Source organism: Leptopilina boulardi, unplaced genomic scaffold (genome assembly GCF_019393585.1).
Source record: "Leptopilina boulardi isolate dan_hultmark-lab unplaced genomic scaffold, ZJU_Lbou_2.1 LbouV2_30, whole genome shotgun sequence".
Taxonomy (NCBI): Eukaryota; Metazoa; Arthropoda; class Insecta; order Hymenoptera; family Figitidae; genus Leptopilina; species Leptopilina boulardi.
The window spans coordinates 1,744,551-1,760,707 of NW_026137863.1; the positions used below are offsets into that span (position 1 = coordinate 1,744,551).

Below are 16,157 nucleotides of genomic sequence, written 5' to 3' on the forward strand. Positions count from 1 at the left end.
CCACGAACCTTCGAAATAATAAAAATTAGTCAATTTCACCAATAAATTATTTATAATTATTTCATTGCCATTTATATATTTATTCAAATTTTCTGTAATAAAAAAATATATTTCAATAAATCATATTTAAAATATATAAAAAAAATTGCAATCAAAAATTGAAATGAAATATTTTTTTTAAATATCGAATAATTTACCTGAGAGTTAAATTTAAATTCCAGGTCATCAACCACTTCAGGATATTGAAATTCGTGTTGGTAACAGTAGCGCAGAATTACAACGAAATCCACTTTGCGCATGGTTTCCGGGTACAATTGGTAAGTGATTATTAAATAGACAAGTACGACAATTTTTTTTTTCTCGACGGAATGCGTACAGCACTTATTTAAATTTTGTTCTCTTTGCAAAAATGCTTTAAAATTTTCCAAATAATATGATACAATTACCTGTGTAAAATCAGAAATTATTATTACTGTCATAAACAAATTATATATATTTGAAAAGTGATTCTATTTTCTAAATTGGAAGAGTTTATTGTCACTAATTACGAAAACCGTTTTTAGTTTACCGTTTTTATAAACAGTATCATTATTTTTTTTAAAAAAAAGTATTTTGTTCCATTTTTTGTATTTAAATTCGAAACTGTGTATTTTTATTCGAAATAATTATTATTAGTTCAGATTGAAAATTAAAAAAAAATTTTTTTTTGTACTTACAGAGGAAGGAATAACAAAAACATTCGTGTGTGCAAGGGCCTTGATTGGACAGTACGTGTTTCTTCAATTGGTTGGAGTTGAAGGCAGTTTGAGTCTCTGTGAAGTCGAGGTCTTTGCTACCGATGGTGAGATAAATCTCTAAAACAAAAGAAATTCAAGATGTTATGGGATAAATTTAATTATACATTTTTCATTTTTAAATCATTTTCATTTGCATATTTCTTTACTAATTTTTCTTTTACTTTTTTTTTATATTTCACCATGTGATAAATATTAAAAAAAAATAATTATTTAATTATTTTTAAAAAGAATTAAAAAATATTTTAATTATTTCTATTTAAGAATAATTGTTCTAAAATTTTTTTTTTCGCAGAATTCTCGGTCGACAGATGCGCACATGCAGGAACGCCAGCTGATGCCGATTTAGCGGCATTTAATTCAACATGTTATGAATTTATAGTCAATAAAGGTGGCTCTTTCCACGAAGCAAGATCTCACTGTAAATCACGGGGAGGCGATTTGATCCACGGATTTACCGTAAGGAGAATAAAATTTAATTCTAAATTATATTTTTTATGAAAAGTATTTTTTTTTTTTAAATAGGTATTAAAAATATAAACTAAAACATAATATAAATATAATAAAAAATAATTATAAAATATAAAAAAATATGAACTAAAAAAATTTTTTTTTAGGGAATATCCTCGAGTTTTATTTTAAATAATCTTGAAAGAAGAAAAGATAAATTAAAAACCCAATTAGTTTGGATTGGAGCACAAAAAGAGCCGTTAATAACAGCAAGAACATGGCGATGGGTTGATGGTAAGAAAAAAAATAATAATTTTTAAATTGACCACAATTTTTTTTTTTTTTGTTTTATCTGATCTTTCTTGCATGTTTCCCTTTTTTTTTCTTTCAGTCCTATATATTTATTTCCAATTTAATTTAACTTCCGTCCAATGTGATTTTTCCTCTCACGATTCATGAATACCATTCCACTATATATACATGTACAATTTGTAATCGTGGATTGTGAGAATCAGGTTAAAAACTCTTGTTACGTAATTTTTTGTGTTTCAAAGATTCATCGAGGCTTAGGAACCTCGAATCGCAATCAATTTGCGTTTAATAATTAAAATTTCTCGCGTGTTGCTCTCGTTTAAAATTGTATTACAATTTTTTTTTTTAAATACACATTTTATATATTAGTAAACATGTGTTGGTAAAAAAAAGAAGTGATTTTTTTTTATATAAAGTCCAGAATTTTTTTGAACTATATAATAATTTTAAATTATTTTTTAAATAAATTATTTAAATTCAAAATTTCGTTTTATTTTTAAATTTACGGTAAAGTAATTGAAAGAAAATATAATTTTTTTTTCCATCACAATATGAAATATTCACAATAGGAAATGTGATTATAATCTGCTTTATTTCTACTAATAAACATTCTTTTGCAACTGTTTCAAGAAAATCGAGGTCAATACTAGAAAAATAATTAAAAATATAATTAATTATGATAATTGAAAATTAGATCAATTATTCTATAAAACAATAATTGAAATAGAATGCTAATTTAAAATTTCAAGTTTAAAAAAACAGAAAATATTTTTTCGTATAATTTTCAAAAATTTGCTATAAATTGTAATTTTTCTTCTCGCAAAAAAATTTAAAAATATTCATCGAAATTTCCAATTGATAAATAATTTATTTTGGTGACGTTTTTCAATTTTAAAAGACGTAACATTTCAAATTGAACGAATATAATTGACAGAGAAATTGGTCTCGAGAGGTGAAACTGAATTTCTTTTGCAAATTGTCAACTGGACAAACATTTTAAAATCCTCTTCCTTATCGGCGATTAAAGTGATGTAACTATGAATTATTTTTTTTTTGGGGGGGGGGGGGGGGGAAGGGGAAGCAAAATCTATTGTATTGTAAACGAATGGAACGTGAAAGTAAGAAGCATGTCGAAAGTGACGGGAAGTTACGTCTCAAGAGAGTTCGATTTAACGTAACTAATGCTAATTATTATTGAAATTAAAACTCTTGTAAATTTTGTGATTTGACGAGGCAGAAAATAAGGTGCACGTATTTATGCAAATTAAATTTCATTCTAATAATAATAATGATGATAAAAGAGGGAGAATGAAAATATTTTCCGTAAATTCTTCTGTTGTTTTTTTTTTCTTCAATTTTACAGCTTCAGAGAATTCTTTCTTCATGGAGGCAAACTGAATAATACAAATATAATTTTTCATGAGAATTGTTTTATAAATATCTGGAGAATAATTTTTTTTTTTTTTCTAGGTGAAGTTATTCAGAAACCATCGTGGGGTAAAGATCAACCTAATAACTACAATGGAGAGCAAAATTGTGTCGTTTTAGACGGAGGAAGAGGATGGCTTTGGAATGACGTGGGTTGTAATTTGGATTATCTTCATTGGATTTGTCAAAGCAGTAAGTTTTCTTTTTTTTGTATCGAATTAATAATTAATTTCTATTTTGAAAATTACTTTTTTTTTTAGATAAAAATAAAAATTATATTTACCATTTATTTTTCAGAGCCATCGATATGCGGCAGTCCTGAGAGATCGGAAAATACAAGTATTGTCGGTTCCAAAAGAACGATTGGAGCAATTATTGAATACACATGTCCCGATGGTTATATGCTTTTAGGATCGAAAAATAGAATTTGCGAATCCACGGGATTTTGGAGTGCGAATCCGCCCACCTGTAAATGTAAGAAAATGTTAATTATTAAAATATTGAAATTTCTTTTCGCTTATTTAATTTTTTAATAATTAATAAAATAAAATCAAAATTTTATTTAATTAATATATTTAAATAGTTTTTTATAACCGCAGTTATAAAATCTACAAATTTTATTTTTAAAACGACTTTAAGAAATTCTTGTGAAAATTTCCTGGTATTATTTTTCTATTTTTGAAATTATCATATTTAGAGGAAAATAAATTGTAAAATTCCTTTTCCAGTTGTTGATTGCGGACAATTACCAGATTTTGAAAATGGAATCGTAAAACTCCTTGACGATAGAACAACTCACGGAGCTCTGGCTGATTATTCATGTAAAGAAAATTACACTCTCGTAGGAGATTCAACACGAAGATGTGGAGACGGAGGAATTTGGAGTGGCCATCAACCTCAATGTTTATGTAAATTTTTATTTTTTTTTTTTTATTAATTTCCTTTATTTCCCATAAGCTGTGGTAAAATAAAAAAAAATTATTTCAGTTAACTGGTGTCCAGAACCACCGGAAATAAATGGAGGTGTCTTCGAAATAACCGGAAGACGCGTTGGATCAATTGCAACCTATTCTTGTCAAAATGGCTTTATCCTTTTTGGAGATAATGTGAGTTTTTTTTCGAAATATAAATTTCCTTATTTATAAGAAAAAAAATATTAAAAAGGAAAAAATTTAATAAGATTTTTGAAATAAAATTCTGATAAAAAATATCAATTTTCTCTTTTATATAATTTTCCTTGTAAATAGGAAACAAATATTTTCTTTTTATGTAAGACAAAATCCTTGACAATATTATTAATAATACTTTAAGAACGTGACTTACAATTTTTACAATTGTTCGTCTTTCTCTATTTCAAAACAAATATTTAATTCATCTATAATTATTATTTTTTTTATTTACCAATTAATTACAAACTAATTTCATTTTTTTTTCCCGCATTTTTGTATTTTCTAAACTTTTATTTTTGGTCATAAAAATAAGAGTTTAATAACGATTTAAAATTGCATGTATATATACAAATGTCAAGTTTACGCAATCGATATTAAAGGTTTTTGTTATAACTGCGACTATATATAATAATAATAATGATAATAATAACTCGCGATACAAAACAGGTGAAAGGAACTTCATTTTAAAATCTTATATATATGTTGAAGGTCCTGACGTGCGATATCGGGGGCCAATGGTCGGGTAAAAGTCCACAGTGCCGATTTGTTGATTGTGGAGCCCCGGCCCAAATTGAATTTGGAACTGTGACCCAATTAAATAAAACAACAACTGTTGGCAGTTTAATTATGTATAATTGTCAAGATGATTATTGGCTTGTTGGCGATGCAAAACAGGAATGCACAAGAGAAGGAAAATGGAGTCGCGATACTCCTTCTTGCGAGTGTTAGTTAAATTTTCTTCATTTCAAAATTTTAAAAAAATTAATTATTATCCAATAAATAATTTAATATAAATAATTAATAATTATTTTTAAAAAAATTATTACTTTAAATGTTTTTTGGAGTTGAAAAAAATATTTAAATATTTTCTAAATTTGTAAATTAAATTTTTCAAAATTTAAAAATAGTGAAAGATCAATTTTTTCGATTCTAATTATTTATTTTTATTTTAAAGTAATAATTTGCGAGGAACCGGAAGTTCCAGCTGGAAGTTACGTCGTTGGATATGATTTTAATGTACATAGCTCAATTACATATCATTGTGAAGCTGGATATTTGCTACATGGTGAAGCAAAACACACTTGTGGCAAAAATGGAGAATGGACCGGTGATGTTCCATCTTGCGAATGTGAGTTTTTTTTTTAGAAATAAAAATTCTCTGAATTTGCAAAGAATAGAATATTCTCTAGAGAAAAAAAAATTGTAATTCTTTTTCTATTCAATGAAGAAATAAATTCAATTAGAAATTTAATTGATAATTTATATTTTTTTAGATATCGACTGTGGAAAGGTCCTTCCAGTTTTAAATGGAGCGGTCGATTATATAAATGGGACATCACATTTGGGAAGTGAAATTTCATATTCTTGCACAAGAAATTATAGACTTAATGGAGTTGAAAAAAGATATTGTCTAGACAATGGTCAATGGAGTGATGCTACACCGAAATGCGAAGGTAAAAAACAACGAGAGATTTTGAAACTATTATATACACCTCCATTAAATATACCGTTGCCATAAAAATTTTATTTTCCCCTAAAAAAATATTTTTTAAAAAACATTTTTTTTTTTGAATCACCTTTCTTTAGGAAAAAAAATCAAATTCTTGGAAAATTAGTTGAAGATTATTAAATAATAATAATAAATTTATACGTTTTGTTTTTGATTTTGTCAGAAATTCGCTGTTCAGAACCAGTATTAGCGATTCATGGAATTCTCTCGGTGACTGGAAACGATAGAATGTATGGAAGAACATTGATTAGAACTGGAACAGCCGAAAATTCCAATACAGGTGCAACGTCCTATAAAATTGGTGCACTTGCCAAATATAGATGCGAGAGAGGCTATAAAGTTGTTGGAGAACCATTGTCCACATGTGAAGATACAGGAAAATGGAGTGGCGAAGTACCACAATGTGTTTGTAAGTTTGGCTGAAAAATTAAATTTCAATTACTTTTTTTTGCAATTAAAAAAGAAAATTAAATTAATTAATTATTTTCCTATTCAATATTATAAAGCTGAAACTGGCACCTAGTTATTAGCATCCATTTAATTATTGAAATTTTCAAGTTGGTATTGAAACAAAAGAATACCATTTTTCCAAAATCTCAAACATCAAAAGGAAAGTATATAATTCAAAGGTTTATTCATAAGAAAACAAATGAATACGACGAAAAAATATCAAAAATAAATTTAAATATTTTTTTAAATAAATAATGAAAATAATAACGTCAACATTAAAATTTACAATTACCAGTGATTCTATTATTATTTATTAATGAATGCATTTAAAAAGGGGGAGAATATTATTATTTTTTTAAAAGCAAGTAGAAGTTAAAGAAAATTAATTTAATTTTGAAAAGATTTTCCATTCAAATTCTACGAAAAATTATTAATTACAAATATTTTTCGTTGAAGATTCGGAAAAAAAATTCCAATTTCTCCCTTAAATAAAATTTAACATTTGCAATATTTTTTTCAACTTCTTTGGGTCTCAAAAAGACTGAAAAAAATTATTGCAAGTGTTAAATTTTATTCAAGGGAAAAATAGGAATTTTTTTTTCCGAATTATTAAAGAAAAATCTTTGTTATTTCGTTTGGAATCCAAGTTTCGCGGTCAAAATTTTTTTTTAACTTCCTTTAGTCCTCAAAAGACTGAAAAAAAATTTGGGAACTGTTCTATTTGCTTCAAAAAAAAAAATAATAATATTCTCCCCCTTTTTAAATGCATTCATTAATAAATAATAATAGAATCATTTGTAATTGTAAATTTTAATGTTGTCGTTATTATTTTCATTATTTATTTTAAAAAATATTTAAATTTATTTTTGATATTTCTTCGTCGTATTCATTTGTTTTCTAATGAATAACCTTTGAATTATATACTTTTCTTTTGATGTTTAAGATTTTTTACAAATGGTATTCTTTTGTTTCAATACCAACTTGAAAATTTCAATAATTAAATGGATGCTAATAATTAGGTGCCAGCTTCAGCTTCATTTCAGTATTTGTATTAGAATATTGATAAAATTAATTAAATTTAAATAAAATTTAAATAAAATTTAAAGAAAATTTAAAGAAAATTTAAAAAAAATTTAAAGAAAATTTAAATTAAATTAAAGTTAAAGTTAAATTAATTAAAATTGAATTAATTTAAAGTTAAATTAATTAAAATTAAATTGAAAAATAATCAATTACCTGAAAATTGAAACAAAATAGTAAAAAAAAAAAATATATTTTTTTCCGCTTTTCACAGATGTTGACTGCGGAAAACCAGAACAAATTCAACATGGACATTATACTTTAACATCAAATGCAACATATTATGGTGCAGCTGCACTTTATGAATGTGATGGAAACTACGAACTCGATGGCTTTGCTCGAAGACTTTGTCTTGAAAATGCAACCTGGAGTAGTGACACACCAATTTGCAAAGGTATTTTATATCCTTTATTGAAAAATTAATTTTAATTTTTAAAAAAATTTAATAAACATGAATCCTTTATTAAAAAAAGGAACATTTTTTCAATTCAAAAATTGAAATTTTTATTAAAAGAAAAAAATCTGTTTTTTTCTTTTAGAAATTAGATGCAAAGATCCAGATAAAATGGGAATGATAGCAACGCAAATTTCAACTCACAGCGTTGGTGGAGTCGCACATTATAATTGTCCCCGTGGCTATTATATGGAAGGAAATGAAACGAGAATATGTTTACAAAATGGATCGTGGAGTGGAACATCACCAGCTTGTTATCGTAATTATCAATTTTTCATCAAAATTATAATTGAATATAATAATTATTATATCAATTAATAATAATTAATAATATCAATTAATAATAATAAGAATAATTTAAAAAAAAAAACGTATTTGCAGCTGTTGATTGTAAGGATCCAGGAATTGTCGAAAATGGAAGAGTAATTGTCGTAAACGGAAGTACAAGTTATGGAGGTGCAGCCGAATATCATTGTCTACCACATTTCGAAAGGGTTGGTCCTTTCCTTAGAAAATGTTTAGATACTGGAATTTGGAGTGGCGATGAACCAAAATGCATGTGTGAGTAAAAAAAAAGAAAAAAAAATCCTTAAATTTGAAAAGTAAAAATTAAAAAAAAAAATGTAACTTACAGTGTCTTTGAACGAAGTGGCAGAAGTCCAAGGAGTTGGTACCAGTGTTGGAATTGGTGCTGGAGTTATAATTTTCATTTTGGTAATCATTGGCCTCGCTTATTTGCGTCTGTAAGTGAAAAAAATTTTATTTTTAATTCATTTTCGTTATAATCTTAAAGGACAATTTATCTTGAAAGGAAAGAATTTAAATCTTAATAATAATAAAAATCAGAAATAAATAAAAAAAACAAATTTTTTTTTAGACGAAAAGCCAGTCCAGTAAAAAATACCGAAAACGTACAAGCTGCTGAGAGAAAAGAGGATCAAAATGCAGCAGTTATGTCCTACGCTACATTAAATGATGGAATTCCAGGTACAATGTATGAAAATGTTCCTGAAGATGGTCTTTATGATAATCCCTACAGTATCAGCGGTAGTGCTTACGGGTATGTTTCAAAATATTTTTTAAAAAAAATTTTATAAAATTAATTAAAAATAAATATTTTTAGATACGGAGGACATGGACGAAGAGTTTACAATCGTTCTGGACATTATGAGGCTGAACCAGTTCACCATAGAAATGGTATCACAATCAATGGAGTTTCCGTTCGATAGTTGCCATTAAATAAAATCTACAACCTTTAAAAAAAAAATTTTATCATACTTTTAGTACGAGAAATTTTAAATCATGGTTGTAAATTCTGAATCCAAAGTCGTGATCGTTTTTTACTCTCGTTTGATAAATACAAAAAAAAATTCATTATTATATCAATGAAGATAAAAAATAGTATAATCAAACGAGGAATTATTATTTATATATTTAAACTATATTTAAAATATCACAGTCTGGAGAAATAATTAATTTTTAGCGACCGTGAAAAGTTGTTTTATAATTAATTTTTTATTTTTCACTTCAAAAAAAAAATTAAAGTAGGAGCTGTAAATAGTTTATACAAAGAAAATAATACTTTCTGTCGATAATGAATTGAAAAATGGGCCAATTGTATGTATGATTTTGTATATATATATTTTATTTACTTAGTTGTTATTATTATTTTTATTATTATTATTATTTAAGGATTTATAAAATAAAAGAGAATGTATTGTAAAATTCGTAAATTAAACGTGCAAGACTTTTTATCAAAAAAAAGTCCTGTGAATATATAAAATACGAAATTTATTTCTTTTTCCCCCTTTGAAAAAGGAAATTTATTAATTTTGTTTTTACTTTTCCAAAGAGGGGAAAAAAACGTTTTTAATTTTTATTTGAAAATAACGAAATTAGAATTTAAAAAGGAATTTTTAAAAATCCCGCTAATTTTTCTGTTTGCCATTCAGGGGCGTATCAATTCTATTGTGCACACGTTTATCCTTTTATTGTTTTATTATCTTAATCGAACATTTACTATTTATACTATTTTTCTATATAATAGTTTTAAACAGTTAATTATTTTATTATTTATAAATTTATACAATATTTGAAAGTAAAAGATAAAAAAAAAATATTTTTAAATTATGCCCTGGGTTTTACCTCCCGTAGATATGGTATTTAATTTGAAAGTATTTCCAAATTCACTCACTAGGGTCGCATTTTAAATTCATTCTCACAAGTGTAATAAAATTCCATCAGTTAGTATATAAGAATGAAAAAAAAGAAAAGATTCTCGAGGTGGTACGGCACTTCTCGGGAAAGTTTACGAATTCTTTGAGTTTGAAAAGTTTACAGAAACAAAACTTGATCGTCTCTCTCTAATATAAAAAACGAGTTAGACCATCATGTAATTAAAGGTGAAAGATTTAAATATGCATTACGAAGAGTGGTAAAAATTTGTTCTGAAACGGTAAAAAAGGTACCTTACGGACCCTTTCGTAAGGTTTACCCTTTAATCGCGTCAGAATAAATATAAATCAGAGTTAAGACGAAATAATGAGATATGATGAAAATATAGTATTGAAATGAGAGTAATATATTGATAATGCAGACGAAATGATGAAGATATATGTTGAAAAAGAAAGAAGAAAGAAGAAAGAAGAAATGTGAAAGTGAAAAAGATGAGAAAACGACAGTATAGAAATTAGAATCAGACTAATGAGAATTTGAGACGAACGTAATTAAAGTGTTAAAGCCAGACAGAAAGTGAAATATTGGAAAATATAGAAGACGAAAAGTGAGAGAGAGGCGTTAATGAGTTTCTGTAAATTTGGAAAAGCTCGGTTTTCGAAACTACTTGGGTACTGAACTAAAAAAGTTCGGTTACCGTAGAAGTACTAAATACCACAATTTTTTTTTATATTTATGAAAATTAAAAATATATCTAAGGGATATAATAAAGTTAAATGATCTCGAGATAAATCTATATAAGGATACGAATTCTCTCATGGTCAAACATTTTCTATATATGGAATTGCATTTATACAATCATACTAAAAGATCGAGTAATAACCTGCATCATATTTTTTTTAAATTACCTTACATAAATTTGCAAAATTTTTTCAATAACACAAAAATAAATAAATATTTGAAGTTTTAAAAAACAAATAAATAATAAAAAAAATCAAGAAAATTAAAATTCTGCTCCATATTTTCCATTATTGAAAAATAAAAACATTTATTTTTTTAAACTTTTATGGCATTTTTATTTTTTCGCTTTATAAATTTAATTTTCACTTTTACCATGACCTTATTACGACAAAATAAATGACTCATATATCTTTAAAACTAAATACGGTCAAAACTTTTGAAATTCAAAGAGAAGAGGAGAAGGCAAACTGGAAATTTAAATTCAACCGCCAGAGTGAGACACTTATCCGGGTGTGGTGAATGGCTGAAAAATTTCCAGTCTGCATCCTGTCAGCATTTGTTAGTGTGATTCACTCACGAAAAAAAGTTTAATTTACCTAATTTTCTACCCTTTTATTGTAAACCTATTAAGTGGTGAGTGTTGTTTTTCATTACCTTAACATATCCATCATCTAATTATGTGAATTTCGTAATAGACGTTGATAATAGATGAAAGATAATTGTCAGTTTGACAACAGATTTTTTTTTTTTACATTCACGACGGCCATTTATACATTCTTCAAGACAATTTCCAATCGTCTGTAATTTTACAATTTGCTTTTATTCCATTCTCCATTTCATTTATTTCCAATGTACTTTTGTTTCATTTTGCGGAGTAAAAAATTTATTTGTGAAAAAAAAATTGTGAGGTTAGGTTTTTGGGTAATTAAAATTACATTTAAAAAGTAAACAAAAATTTTTTATTGATATTTGTCGTAAAATTTCCAGGAAATTTACTTTCTTTGTTTTAAAGTATTCGATTTTTATAATGATAAACTGTTTAATGATGTGTCATGGTTAGTGATCTCATTTCGCTGATCTTTGCATTTTGCCTCTTGATCAATTTTGTAAATAAATCAAGTATAGAAAAATTAATTTCGATAATTACTGTAAAATTAGTTTTTAATTTTTTTTTTGTTTTTAATTAAGAAAGAAGTTAATGACCTCTCTAAAAAAAAAAAATTACCTCGTTTCCTTCAACGTCAAAATTTTCTGGCTTAATTATCCTAAAATAAACACAAGCTCTAATAAATTCTCTTGGCACCCTATCGCCTATTAATATAGCAAGTTTCCTTCAATATTATTTTTCCCTTATTTATCAATTTAAAAACAAAAAAAATTTGATTTGTAATTAAAAATTATAAAATTTTTCTTTCAGAAAAAAAAATGTCGGCACGTAAAACAGCGGGTCGTCGTGCCACCACCAAAAAGCGTGCACAAAGAGCGACATCAAATGTTTTTGCAATGTTTGATCAAGCACAAATTGCTGAATTTAAAGAAGCTTTCAATATGATTGATCAAAATCATGATGGTTTCATTGACAAAGAAGATCTTCACGATATGTTGGCCTCATTAGGTGAGATATTTTGAATTTTTGTTTTTTTTTTTTTTTATTACGAACAATAAATTAATTCGAAATTATTTATTTAAGGTAAAAATCCAACTGACGAATATTTGGAACAAATGATTAATGAAGGACAAGGTTCGATAAATTTCACTATGTTCTTGACTCTCTTTGGAGAAAGACTTCAGGGAACTGATCCCGAGGATGTAATTAAAAACGCATTTGGCTGCTTTGACGAAGAAAATAATGGTCACATAAATGAGGAACGTCTTCGTGAACTTCTAACAACAATGGGAGATCGGTAATTTTTTGATTTAATTAAATTCAAATTAAATTTTCACCTTTTTTTCCGAAATTTCAATTTTTTTGGAATATTTTTAGATTTACGGACGATGAGGTGGATGAAATGTATCGTGAGGCGCCAATAAAAGGATCAATGTTCGATTATATTGAATTCACACGAATTCTCAAACACGGAGCAAAAGACAAGGATGAACAGTGAGAAAATGTGAAAATATCTCAACCTGAAGAGAATTGTAGGTGATACAGGCTTCATTTTTTTTATATATATCAAGGATCGATTTGAAAATAATTTTCCTCGAGACCTTTTTTCTTTTTTTTTTTTTTTAAATCAGATTAAGCATTTCAAGTAATCACTGAGTGATTGCTAACTCCGCAAAATATCTATACGGTTTCTTTAATTTATCAAATTTAATTTTAAATCGCTGCCTATTGCAGTTCCTTTATTTTTCATTCTCTCTATCCGTCCCCCCTTTTTATCATTCCTTTTTTCATTTTTATTTTCAAGGAGGGGGTGGAAACAATTTTCTCGTTAAAAGATAAAAAAAAATTGTTTAATAAGGAATTTGTTTCCACATAATAGAAAAGGTAGTTTTAAGAAACTTTGTACACATTTAAGTTATTTCAAGAAACACGTTCCGCTATTATTTATCGACAGCGTCGTGTATAAAAAGCGAACGCTTGTAAAGTATTTTACAATTATTATTATAAAGATATTTAGATTCATGTTTACCATGTTTGTATTTTAATATTTACATTATAACAATAATTGCGAGTTCATTTTTTTAATTTTTATATCCTTTTTTCCTTGAGGGGGTTTTTTTTCATCGAATGGGAAATTGAATCGACAAAAAAAAGTTATACTTTATAAGTTTTGAACGTTCAAATAAAAATTTTTTTTTTTGTAACTTCTTGAATTTTATTACAAAATATTGTTTTAAATATCTAAAAAGAAGTTATTAATTTAATATTTCTTTAATTTGGTGTTTTATTTTACATTAATATTATAATTTTTAATAATTTATAGATTGAAAAAAATATTTTGTTCATTTGAACGTTCAGAACTTTTGGAATTTTTAAATTTATTTGTAATTCAAAAAGGTTCATTTTTTAATTGAAAATTAAATTTTTTATTATAGAAAGAAAAATATTGACCTAGAGAAAATTTAATTCAGAAATATCGTCTATAAATACGATAAAAACAACTTGAATTCACGATAGGAAGTCGAGCGTGCAATTAAAAAGTTTCACAAGGTTTTATTGGCGTAGCTATCGGTATACTCTTGCCTTATCTTTATTGTCAATTTCACGCTTCTACGTCCTAGCACTACCGGTAACAACTAATACATAGCAAAAGTCAAAAAAACTTCACATCGTTTTATAATCTTATATTTAATTTTCTATTTTGAATCTATAATATTTATGAAAACTAGTTTTGCCATTTGAAAATGTTTTTTTTTTCTCAGAAAAAGTATTTATTCATATTCATAAAAATAGTTTTAAAAGAAGCTGATTTCCTTTTTGCTTAATGTACATTTAAAGTTGATTTAATGAGAGTTGTAAAGTGCAGATTTATCTACGTTGAGGTTTTAGTTTGTTGTTTGCTGTCAGCATTTAAGATACGTCTATTTCTTAATCTTGTCTGACTGATTATCTTGGAGAGAGTAAATTATGTGGAAATTTTTCTCAAATAAAAAGTAAAAATAACTATTTTATAACGATTAGCAAAAAAAAAAAGAAATTAATTTAAGATACATAAATGAAAAAAGGCAATTTATTTTTTTTCACCGATAATTTCATTTTAACGGGACAAATTAATTTTTTTATTTAAAACGGAAGGAAAATTGAGAGAAATTTTTGTATTTAATTTTCTTTAAATCCAATTCTAAATAATTGAATAATCTTGTACTAAATGTCAGCAAAATCTATTTTAGAATACATTAGCTAGTTGCAAGATGCACTCGTAATATTTAGAGCAAAGCCACGATAATTCGGCACCCACGAACTTTTCCGTTATACCTCAATCAAAATTTGGGTCACTTATTAATAATTTCCTAATTTACATTTATACACGCAAAAATTCTAATTTCTTTTTGAAAGAAAAATGTTTATTCAAAATGTCATTTTTTTGAAATGTGTATATTTTATCTTTGAAATGTTTGTTTTTTTCAATGAACGAAAAACGCAATAAAAAAAAAGTTTAATTTCATTATATTTTCAATAAAAAAGTCTTTGAATATACTAAACTACGCCTTAAAATGCGATTGCATTCGTTTTTCCTTATTGTGGAAAATCGATAAAAAAAAAAAACTTTGAAACAAAACGAACGCACACGAATAAAGTTCAAAGTCAGAGCAAATAAACATTCTAAATAAAAACATGAAATAGATAAGAATCTTTGGATTACATTTGAAATTAGTTAATTTAGTTTCATCTAATTTTCATAAAAAAATTTTTTTTCTTATGATTAATTAAATTTTAATTAAATTATTAATTTTATTATATTCACATTTATGAAAATTATCTATTTTTATTTTTTAGGTTAGGTATATGCAATTTCCCCCCACCCCCCCAAATATCCGGTATTTTCATAATTAACAATATTTGTAATTTAAAGATTTTAAATGAGTTTTCTAATCACATTAAGAATATCTTAATTGTCCCTCGATTAAAATATACATGAATTTTAATGATAAAAGATGTGAAAAAAATCGAAAATACGTGACCTTGAAATTTTTTTTTCACATCAAAAAAGCGGAATATTTATGCATAATTAATTTATTCACTTACTCAGGTGGCTTCAATACTATCATCGAATATTATTTTCTCATTATTTCATACAAAATTACTGCAATAATCATTTAAAAATGTAATAAAACAAATCTTCATTTGCCGCATTAACGGTTAACAATGCAAAAAATTTATTGCAACTGTCCAACTGGGCGTCTGATTTGAAGTTAGCAACAATTCAAATTTGAAACTATTCACAGGAATTATTTTCAAATAAATAATTATTTTCAATAATATTTCTAAATAATATTTTAGATTTTTGAATTATATTATTAATTTTATTGAGAATTCTTTATTATTTTTTTTATTAAATATATTGAATTATAATAAATATTTATTGATAAAGTTTATAATTTGATTATTGACTTTCGCGATATAGAATATCGATAGTGTTTAGTAACTTCAGATTAGTCACTTACAGTTGTAAATGTGTTCCTGCATTGTAGACAATATTTTAATCAGTTTTTACATATTTTAAGTTAATTATTCGAGAAAAATGGATTTGATTTTCATAGTCAATCATATGGTAAGTCTTTTTTGTTCATAATTTGATTATAATAATTCGAAAAATTAATATATTCGCGAATGTAAACTGTGAAGAAAAATTGTATTAGTCACGTGATCATTCAAGTTAACCTAAAAAAAATTCTTCAATTTTAGAGAAAAAATCCTACTTTATAAAAAAGGGGGAAAATTGTTTAAATAGAAAAAAATATTGATTTGATAACGTGATTAAATGTTATAATTGGAATTTTTTTTTTTTAAATTATTTTAGAGTCCACGCCGACAATGTGCCGGTTTCTTTTTTCCTCTGAAGAAAATATATTGGGGAATAAATTGATATTATTTAATTTTTTTTGAAAGGGGTGGTAAATTAATAATTTTTCGAATGTAGCGCTTT

General features: G+C 25.7%; 2 protein-coding genes and 1 long non-coding RNA gene across 4 annotated transcripts in view; 2 read left to right on the top strand and 1 right to left on the bottom strand.

The window, feature by feature from the left end:
• LOC127282479 (sushi, von Willebrand factor type A, EGF and pentraxin domain-containing protein 1) overlaps positions 1-8,919 on the top strand; it is a 29,436-nt gene extending 20,517 nt beyond the window's left edge. The window contains exons 5-22 of the mRNA XM_051306743.1: positions 222-317; positions 719-841; positions 1,090-1,253; positions 1,412-1,538; positions 3,027-3,176; positions 3,282-3,458; positions 3,713-3,892; positions 3,972-4,090; positions 4,643-4,877; positions 5,109-5,282; positions 5,428-5,607; positions 5,827-6,072; positions 7,408-7,587; positions 7,733-7,906; positions 8,029-8,208; positions 8,282-8,390; positions 8,525-8,707; positions 8,771-8,919. Coding sequence (XP_051162700.1) covers positions 222-317; positions 719-841; positions 1,090-1,253; positions 1,412-1,538; positions 3,027-3,176; positions 3,282-3,458; positions 3,713-3,892; positions 3,972-4,090; positions 4,643-4,877; positions 5,109-5,282; positions 5,428-5,607; positions 5,827-6,072; positions 7,408-7,587; positions 7,733-7,906; positions 8,029-8,208; positions 8,282-8,390; positions 8,525-8,707; positions 8,771-8,876 — 2,903 coding nt within the window. The 3' untranslated portion in view covers positions 8,877-8,919. The remainder of the gene's footprint in view (positions 1-221; positions 318-718; positions 842-1,089; positions 1,254-1,411; positions 1,539-3,026; positions 3,177-3,281; positions 3,459-3,712; positions 3,893-3,971; positions 4,091-4,642; positions 4,878-5,108; positions 5,283-5,427; positions 5,608-5,826; positions 6,073-7,407; positions 7,588-7,732; positions 7,907-8,028; positions 8,209-8,281; positions 8,391-8,524; positions 8,708-8,770) is intronic.
• Positions 298-15,420, bottom strand: LOC127282481 (uncharacterized). 2 transcript variants are annotated; one of them, XR_007843210.1, is made up of 5 exons: positions 15,257-15,420; positions 8,280-8,388; positions 3,268-3,450; positions 717-854; positions 298-446 (listed from the first exon to the last, which is right to left on the bottom strand). It is a non-coding gene; the product is annotated as an uncharacterized LOC127282481 (long non-coding RNA). The 2 variants fall into 2 exon arrangements; XR_007843211.1 differs by lacking the exons at positions 298-446; positions 717-854; positions 3,268-3,450 and adding an exon at positions 5,947-6,082.
• Positions 11,341-13,246, top strand: LOC127282480 (myosin regulatory light chain sqh). The gene is made up of 4 exons (XM_051306744.1): positions 11,341-11,359; positions 11,981-12,178; positions 12,254-12,467; positions 12,548-13,246. Exons 2-4 carry the CDS (start codon positions 11,989-11,991, stop codon positions 12,666-12,668), a joined length of 525 nt encoding a protein of 174 aa, XP_051162701.1. The 5' UTR covers positions 11,341-11,359; positions 11,981-11,988; the 3' UTR covers positions 12,669-13,246.
• Positions 15,421-16,157: the final 737 nt, after the last annotated feature.

Coding starts and splice junctions, on each gene's coding strand:
- LOC127282480 (XM_051306744.1), top strand. CDS start 11,989: ATGTCGGCACGTAAAACAGCGGGTCGTCGTGCCACCACCAAAAAGCGT. Junction 12,179..12,253: donor CGATATGTTGGCCTCATTAG/GTGAGATATTTT, acceptor TATTTATTTAAG/GTAAAAATCCAACTGACGAA. Junction 12,468..12,547: donor CTAACAACAATGGGAGATCG/GTAATTTTTTGA, acceptor GAATATTTTTAG/ATTTACGGACGATGAGGTGG.